This window comes from Miscanthus floridulus, chromosome 5 (assembly GCF_019320115.1).
Source record: "Miscanthus floridulus cultivar M001 chromosome 5, ASM1932011v1, whole genome shotgun sequence".
Classification (NCBI taxonomy): domain Eukaryota; kingdom Viridiplantae; phylum Streptophyta; class Magnoliopsida; order Poales; family Poaceae; genus Miscanthus; species Miscanthus floridulus.
The window spans coordinates 17,646,409-17,655,682 of record NC_089584.1 but is presented as its reverse complement, the minus strand read 5'-3'; the positions used below and the strand labels follow the sequence as shown (position 1 = coordinate 17,655,682).

General features: G+C 49.7%; 1 protein-coding gene across 2 annotated transcripts; it reads left to right on the top strand.

Annotated features, from left to right (window-relative positions):
* The first annotated feature begins 870 nt into the window (after window positions 1–870).
* Window positions 871–8,841, top strand: LOC136451666 (protein NRT1/ PTR FAMILY 8.1-like). 2 transcript variants are annotated; one of them, XM_066452355.1, is made up of 4 exons: window positions 871–1,070; window positions 6,538–6,700; window positions 6,840–7,057; window positions 7,159–8,841. In XM_066452355.1, the coding sequence occupies exons 2-4, from the start codon at window positions 6,592–6,594 to the stop codon at window positions 8,575–8,577; spliced, it is 1,746 nt and encodes a 581-aa protein (XP_066308452.1). In that variant the 5' UTR covers window positions 871–1,070; window positions 6,538–6,591; the 3' UTR covers window positions 8,578–8,841. The 2 variants fall into 2 exon arrangements, with proteins under 2 accessions (XP_066308452.1, XP_066308453.1); XM_066452356.1 differs by lacking the exon at window positions 871–1,070 and adding an exon at window positions 5,405–5,773.
* Window positions 8,842–9,274: the final 433 nt, after the last annotated feature.

Sequence of the window (9,274 nt, the reverse complement as noted above, 5' to 3'; positions counted from 1 at the left end):
CCGTGAGAAATTTTCGAAAAAAAAAGATTAAACTGTAAAAAATTCGGGCTAGCAATAGCAATAGCATACGCGGTCAATTGGCTGTGCTCCAACCAATCAGCTAACGTTTCGCCTCCCGCATCCCTCACTCTGGGCATAATTAACCGAAGACCGAAGACCGAACCGAAAAGACCGAGACCGAGACCGAAAAGACCGAGACAAAAAAGTTCGGTCATGAGTTCGGTCCTGGCTCCCAACTAACCGAAGTAACCGATAGAAGTTCGGTCATATGTGTCGGTTAACCGAAGTGACCGAACTGACCATAGTTCTTGTTCTGTACTTCTGTTATGTCATTATGTGTGATTATAATTTGTGAGAACTGAGAAAGTTGTGTGCTAGAACTTGTCATAATAATGTGTGGTTTGTTTTATATATTGTGTTATTATTTTTTTGCCTTCAAATAGCAAGCACGCTGTTGAAAATTGCTATAGATTCTGTTTTTATTTGTGGCTGCTATTCAGGTCCGGTTAGTTCGGTCGTGACCGAGATCGAACCGAACTAACTGAGACCGAACTTCCTTGGTCTTTCGTTTTTTGCAAAGACTGATCGGTCCTAGATTTCTAATCATCCGAACTGACCGAATGACCAAGGAACCGAACCGATCGGTTCGGTCTGACTGAATGCCCAGGGTGACGCATCCCAACGAGAATTAATACACGAGCAACGGCGTAGCCGCGACGCAGCGGACGTCATCCCCGACCGCAATCGCAATCGCAATCGCGTCGGACGGAGGAGTCCACCACTTGCCGATCGCGTTCACTCCACCGGCACCAGGACCGAGCCGAGCAGGCCAGGCCCACCACGCGCGGCGCGGGTCAAAGGCAAGCGGTTGTTTCGTCCCGCTCCTCTCTCTCCTCTTCGCGTTCGCGGCCCGGCCAGAGAGAGAGAGAGAGGTAGTTGCGATACCTCGGCGGCGACGACACGATCGCAGTGGTCAGAGGCCGGCCGCAGATTCTCTCGTCGCTTCGCCGTCCTCCTGCCCCAGCACCAACAGCGGCGCCCGCCCTCGCCCTCGGCCGGCTCCATTCCAGGTACGGCCAGCCTCCTCCCTCACCCTCTCCCTTCTTCCCCTGCCCGGATTCCCCGATCCGGCCACGAGCTTTGGTTGGAACCAGAGTCCTGGTGCTAGAGGACGAATCTCGTCTCGTCCCACGCCCACCCACCCCATTGTTTGTATTTTCTCCCCTGTTTTGTCATAATCGCTTCGTCTCTGTTTTAGTCACGCTCTTCGTTTCAGATTTTCCGTCCCCTTGTTTTCGACTGTTCTGAGAAAAAAGAAAAACTAGCTTGTATCTGGCACTATGGCAGCATATTCCGGCTGTGTCGAGGGTCGAGACAGTGAACGGGTCTGCTGCTCTGGTATTCTGCTGGTCTCTTTCTCTTGGATATTCAAAGATCCCCGGCCGTCGTGCAATGCCTTTCTTCTTCCTGCTGGCACGTGTGGTGAGTGAGAGTAGCAGCTTACGCTCGCGCGCATGCAAGGAGAGGAGAGGTAGGGGTAGGCAGGTTCGATGAACCTGGCTGCTCTGCGTGCCAACCATCCTCATGTTCGTTTCGAACAATCTGTGGATTATTTACCGGCTGACGATTTGACTGGTTTAACGTGAGAAAAAAATATTATTTTAATTTATAATCTACGATTGTATAAGTCTAGTCCGCTGCATAAAACTGCACACTTCTCCTGTTCAGGCTGTACCCGTATTAATCACCCTGCTAGTACTTCGTTTATAGCAACACCAATGCTAGCTAGCACACACATACTGCTGTCTTTGGATTTGGACTCCATCCATGGCCCCTGCTGTCAGCCTGTCACACGGCTAGCAGCCTAGCACCACCCTCTTTTGCTTGCGGACTCCTTTCTCCTGGTCGTCGCCTAGCGCTTGCAGCGCATTCATTACTGCTCGTCCAACGTTAATTAAACAGGCCAGATGTTCGTTCATAACAATGATGCTGCCATCATCAGGCACGCCACTGGATACTGATCCCGTCATTGCTAGGACCTAGGAGACAGCGCTGTATCCAGTGAGGCAGCTAGTGACGTGGGTCACCCTTGCAACGACATCGTGTCATCTCATCCCTAGTGGTGTTCTGTTACGGGTAAATATTCACCTCTGTTGCTTGCTCGTCTGGTAACATTGCTGTTGCTGATGTATGCATGCATATATAAATTATAAATGGACCGGGTTCTTGTGATGTGTGTATATAATATCAATAATTGGACACGTAACCTGGGCAGCGAAGACCTTTAGTCAATCAATTGCACAAGCTAAAGCAACGAAGAAAGTAGAGGAGTATCCGCCACATACGGCATCATTCATATATCATGAATTGGCTGAAAGATTCCCTTCACCATCAACGATAATACTTTTCAACAAAAAAAAACAGTATTTTTCTGGTTGTGAGAGAAAAATACTGTTTTTTCGCTTAAAAGTACTGTTGAAGTAGTGCTGCAGAACAGGGCTGTACAATACTCCCTTCGTTCATAAATCAATTTTTAGAATCATTCTTAAACTAGAGTTTTTAAAGTTTAACTAAATTTATAGAAAACAACGCCAAGATCTATAACACCAAATTGGTATTGCTAGATAAACCATAAATCTTGATATGTGATTTATGTCTTGAAAAAGGGAACCGAGAGGGTATTAAAATTAAAAGAAGAGAAGTGTTAGGCCCTGTTTGATCCGCTTGGCTAAAGTTTAGCCCTTGAAATAAAGGGGGTTAAAGTTTAACCCCTTGCCTTTTTGGATGCATGACTAAAAGATAACTAAAAGGTGAAAGGAAGAGGAGAGATAAAGAGAGTAAAGTCACACGTTAGCCCTCTTTAGCCTATCTTGCAAGCGCTAATAGGCTAGGGAGGGCTAAAGATTAGCACCTCGTTTTAGCCCTCCGGTTGCGTAATAAGAGGCTAAAAGGGGCCTTAGGGCGCGTTTAGTTGCCCTCAGAGTTGGCGCCGCGTGAATTCCATAGGCACTGTAGCGTACTGTAGCATTTCGTTTGTATTTGGTAATAATTGTCCAATCGTTGACTAATTAGGCTCAAAACGTTCGTCTCGTAAAGTACAACTAAATTGTGCAATTAGTTTTTAATTTCGTCAACATTTAGTACTCCATACATATACTATAAATTTGATATGACAGAGAATCTTCTTTTTATATAGTGCCAAAGTTTAGATTCTGGTGAACTGAACATGACCTTATTCAGTTTTCGTGGAATGCACAGCCCTTGGACCGGTAATACTCCGGTTGGCACTAGAGTAGTAGCCTAGTGCTAGTACCTCGATTCACCACCCACCAAAGCTCTTTGGAATGCAAAACGTTTCCGTCACCAGCCCGCCACGTGAGGCTATCCGCACTGCGACTGCTAAACGGCTCGGCACCGCGCGCGGTAGCGTGTGCGCGTCCACACTGTGCGCCTATAAACTGGCCTGCAGCGTCCCGACGGCACAGGGCACCTGGAATGTAGCGTAGAGAGAGTTGGTGAGAGAGAAAGAGGGAGAAAGGGAAATAAAATATGAAATAGTAGGTATAGGGTATGTGATATAAATAACACGGGTGCGGAAGAAATGAACATAGAGTAGAGAATCTCGATGACTAAAATAGAATATTTCTTTTTAGAGATAGAAATAGAGATAGACGATTGCGGATAGCCTGAGACGCCACCCGATGTTGATCCGGATCCGGCGTCGCGTCAGGTCGTTTGGCTGTTTTGTTTTACAACGAGAAGACTTCTCAAGGGAATACTCCTTCCATTCCAGCAGGTCACACTCCAACGAGTCCATCGTTTTCTCAAGGCACGCAGGATCTGTCCACGTCCCAATCTGAACGTGCCAACACTGCGTTGCTTGTCAACTTGGGCGGGCGTCCTTGTCGCGCGTGACCCTCCGGTTTGCAGCAGTAGTTGACCAGTTGCTGTATAAGAAATCCATTTCTGCTACCCGACGTCTCCGCGTTTTCATACGGAGAAAACCATGTTATAGCTCACAACCGCGTATTAGTTACGCAGATCATACTATCAGACAATTCAGACACTTTTTTAATCTAGAATAGTATTTTTCTCTTACAAATTCCTCCAGATTCCTCTAAGATTCCTCCCAGCGAACGGAGCCATGGAGGAATCTGGATGAATCTGGAGGAATTTGTGAGAGGAAAACTACTGTTCTAAATAAAAAAAGAAACGGAATTAAGCCAGGTTTAAAAACACGCGAACAGGGCCATTACTCGTTTTTGTGCATTTGGAAGAGAGAGAGAGAGAGAGGAGAATAATCAAACCTGTACCTCCCTCTTGTAGTCTGAACTAGTTGAATTTAGTGTTTGGCTATTCCCACTCTCAATCTGAACAACGGTGCAGTAGAGGACATGCGTGTAGTGTAGGAGTATCTCTGTTAGGTCCTGGTTTAGTTTTCAAAAACTTTTCACCCTAAACTATCATATCGAATTTTGCGATATATACATGGAGTATTAAATATAGACGAAAAAAGCTAGTTGCACAGTTTGATTGGAAATCGCGAGACGAATGTTTTAAGACTAATTAGTCCATGATTAGCCATAAATGCTACAATAACTAACACGCGCTAATGATGGATTAATTAGACTTAATAAATTCGTCTCGCAGTTTTCAGGTGAGCTATGTAATTAGTTTTTTTATTAGTATCCGAAAACCCCTTCCAACATTCCAAAACATCCGATGTGACATCCAAAAATTTTCATTTCGCGAACTAAACAGACCCTTAGGCGAGGAATTCAGCGGAGCCCATGTCAAACACTGGAAAGTGACAAGATAAGGATGCGTCACAGACTCACTATTTCAACCTCAGCTAGTATAGCACTGAAGCTGGCATGTTGTTCGTTTGAAAACAAAGGGAGTTGCTAAATCACGGGCACGGGCGCGCCTAATTTCAAGCATATGATCTTTAGGTTCGAAAGAAAAGGAGGGGAAAAAACTGGCATATTTCATCTAAAAAAATAGTATATCGATGGCTCCACTCGCATATTCCACGTGCGAGTGTTTGTTAAAAACTGGAAAATCACATGACGAAGCTGCATTTATCACAGCAGGCCCATTTTCCGTACTCAGTCAAATAGTGTTGCACTAGCTCTTCAAATGGAGGAAGCAACACTTCCCGTTCGTTTGACTGATAAGCCATGATTGAAAGCACTGACTGATTTGTTAGGAGAGATACTGTTCATTAGCTTAAAAAAATACGGCTCATAAACTTAGGGAAGAGCGAAATATGAAACAATGACAGAAAGAAGATGAGGTCACAGCGGCTGCCACGTCTCATTTCGAAGATTCCGAAGGCCCCACGCGCCAGGGGGCACCTTTTGTGTGCTAGTCGCCCGGTCCTTCCACAGGCCACACCCAGTGCTCGCTGATCTCTGTCAGCCAGCTATCACCAAGCCAACTACACCACACCACACCAGTCGTCGCCATAGCCGCTGGGACGGAGAAGATCCCTCAATGGTCGCCATAGCCACAGGACACCAGTCGGGTCAAGGCGTCCAATCCTGCGCAGCCAAGCTTTGCCCAGAGACCATCATTGCTCCCCGTCTTTAGTTTAGTGGGACTGGGAAGTGGGAAAGCGGCAACCAGCCATCAAAAGAGGCCCTCCCCAAAGTTCTTGGTGGCCTAGCTGGATTGGATATTTGGATGAGTGTTCGTCTTGCCCGCCTACCTCGTCTTCTTCTTGGCTACGAGACAGTCCGTGCGCTTCTTGGCCTAGCCCTTCGAGCAGCAGGTGCGTACGAGCGGCCTCCTCGCCTTCCTGATTCCGTCCTGCCATGGCATCTGCATCAGCAGTGCTGAAGCCAGATGGGTGGAGATTCGGAGAATCCCAGTGATTCTGTGAATCTTTTTCGTTCTCTTTCTTCGTCAGTTCTGGTTTTAATGTTTGACTGCCTCTCGGCGTGGGTTGGGTTCGTCGTAATTTCTTCCCTGTAGTTCACTTTGGGCACTGATGATTGCTGCTGTCTAGTGTCTGAAACTTTACTTTGCGGGCTGAGTTAGATTCGTTTCAGGTAGATTTTCTTATAGATTCTGGCTTCTGGCTGATGCTGGCGAGCTATGCTCAACGATTGTGACGGACCTATAGTAGTGTTCATGAATCATAGCTCGGTGACCAATTCCTCTGCCAGGCAGGTCTATCTCAAATTCGGAGCGCTTCCCCATTGTTGTGTGGAAAATCAAGTGGTTGATAGTGAAATTGAGCAAGATTCCCTTTTCGCCTCCACCGAAGTGTGCAGTAAAGGCGATGTTTCTTTACTTTATTGAAGAAATTTGATCACTGTACTGAAATATCTGTTGCTGCAGTTCTTCACTGTGCACGCCTAAATTAGGCGGCCTAATCTGCTAATCATAGGGTTCGTTTTTGTAAAAAAAATCTGCTAGTCATAGATGACACTGTGATTGTTTCTGATTGTCCATGATTCCTTTTGCACATTGTTCAGTCTAATCATGCAAGAAGAGTCGTTCACACCCTGAAGAATCGTTGCATATTTGCAGGACACAGGAGGCCAATCTGACTCTGAGCTGCGCATCACCTGAGTGACGGACGCCATGGGAGAGGTCGCGGACATGTACACCCAAGACGGGACGGTGGACAGGAAGGGGAACCCCGCCGTGAAGAAGGACACCGGCAACTGGCGGGCCTGCCCCTACATCCTCGGTCAGTGCTCAGTACAATCCTGTGTCTGTTTCTTTCTAGGAGTCGTCGGTTGTCCACTGCCGCTCCGCTTTGTGCTTGCTCTGTTTGTTTGTTGTCCACTCCACTGATGCATGGCAACTGATACATATACATGGTTCAGCGAACGAGTGCTGCGAGAGGTTGGCCTACTATGGCATGAGCACCAACCTGGTGCACTACATGAAGACCCGGCTTGGCCAGGTGAACAGCGTCGCCTCCAACAACGTCACCAACTGGAGTGGGACGTGCTACATCACGCCGCTCATCGGCGCCTTCTTTGCCGACGCCTACCTGGGGAGGTTCTGGACCATCGCCAGCTTCATGATCATCTACATTTTCGTAAGATCGTTGCTCGAATCAATCCGTGGTTTGGTTTCTTTCCCATTGCCATGATCTGACGAAGAGATGGCCACCGTCACTGTGGTCGGTCGATTTGACAGGGCCTGGCGCTGCTGACGATGGCGTCGTCGGTGAAGGGGCTAGTGCCTACAGGGTGCGGCGACGATGACGTGTGCCACCCGACGGACGCGCAGGCGGCGGTGGTGTTCGTGGCGCTGTACCTCATCGCGCTGGGCACGGGCGGGATCAAGCCCTGCGTGTCCTCCTTCGGCGCCGACCAGTTCGACGAGAACGACGAGCGGGAGAAGAAGAGCAAGAGCTCCTTCTTCAACTGGTTCTACTTATCCATCAACATCGGCGCGCTGGTGGCGTCCACGGTGCTGGTGTACGTGCAGACGCACGTGGGCTGGGGCTGGGGCTTCGGCATCCCCGCCGTGGTCATGGCCATCGCCGTCGTCAGCTTCTTCGTGGGCACGCCGCTGTACAGGCACCAGAAGCCCGGGGGCAGCCCGCTCACGCGCATCGCGCAGGTGCTCGTCGCGAGCGCGCGCAAGTGGAACGTGGCTGTGCCCGCCGACAAGTTGCGGCTGCACGAGACGCTGGACAAGGAGTCCGGCATCGAGGGCAGCCGCAAGCTGGAGCACACGGACCAGCTCGCGTGCCTCGACAGGGCGGCCGTCGTGACGGCCGAGGACAGCGCCGCGGCGGGGTCGGCGACGGCGAGCCCATGGCGCCTGTGCACGGTGACGCAGGTGGAGGAGCTCAAGAGCGTGATCCGGCTGCTCCCCATCTGGGCGAGCGGGATCGTGTTCGCGGCGGTGTACTCGCAGATGAGCACCATGTTCATTCTGCAGGGCGACACGCTGGACCAGCGCATGGGGTCCAAGTTCAAGATCCCCTCGGCGACGATGTCCATGGTGGACACCATCAGCGTCATCGTCTGGGTCCCCGTCTACGACCGCGTCATCGTGCCCATCGTGCGCTCCTACACCGGCCGGCCCCGCGGGTTCACACAGCTGCAGCGGATGGGCATCGGCCTCGTCGTCTCCATCTTCTCCATGGTGGCGGCTGGCGTGCTGGACATAGTGCGGCTGCGCGCCGTCGCGCGGCACGGCCTGTATGACAAGGACGACCACGTCCCAATCTCAATCTTCTGGCAGATACCGCAGTACTTCATCATCGGGTGCGCGGAGGTGTTCACCTTCGTGGGGCAGCTGGAGTTCTTCTACGACCAAGCGCCCGACGCCATGAGGAGCATGTGCTCCGCACTGTCGCTCACCACAGTCGCGCTTGGCAACTACCTCAGCACGGTGCTGGTGACCATCGTGACACACATCACCACCAGGAACGGCAACATCGGGTGGATCCCGGACAACCTCAACCGCGGCCACCTCGACTACTTCTTCTGGCTGCTCGCCGTGCTCAGCCTCCTCAACTTCCTCGTCTACCTCGTCATCGCCAGCTGGTACAAGTACAAGAAGACGGCCGATGATAACCCTGACGCCAAAGGGGAGCACTGATGGGCAGGCCAGTTGAGCACTGCAAGGCTACACTACAGCATTAGGCCGACTCAATGAACTGAGATGGCGAAAATGAAGTGATTTCTCTCTGGTTAGCTGTCGGTTTGTTTTGCCACGGTTTGTCTGCTTAAACGTACTATAATTCACTGTAGATGTCTGGGGCGAATTCATTGTTTAGATGTCATGTGCTGGTTTTATATGCGCAGTGCTCGATCCCAATGATCATTATCTATATCTATGAAATAAGTTGAGCTCTTACTAAAACCGAGTGTGAGGCGCCACGTACGGCTCGATATATATGCTTCTCATGTGGATCAATCAATAGTTTACAACGCCCATGTTAAATTTTTTAGCTTGGACAAAAAGTCCATTTCATCTTCCTTAACTATAATATAAGTTTGATTTACTTCCCTCTATCGCGCCCTGGCATTCAGGGGGGGGGAGAAAATACACGGGGGTGGGAGAGTAGAGCAGATTACAGGGGGATTAAGACATTCTTGGATATAGGCTTTCCAGGCGCCGATCAATCCTCTATCCCTCTTGTAGCGACAGGCCCAACGGTCTAGATCATTGATGATCCCGTGCAGGACAACATTGGGTGAGACATCTTCATCGTTGAAGATCATTGCATTCCGAGCCTTCCAAATGTGCCATACGGGAGATGAGCATCACGTCGAGCCTGACCTTGGCATGGAGA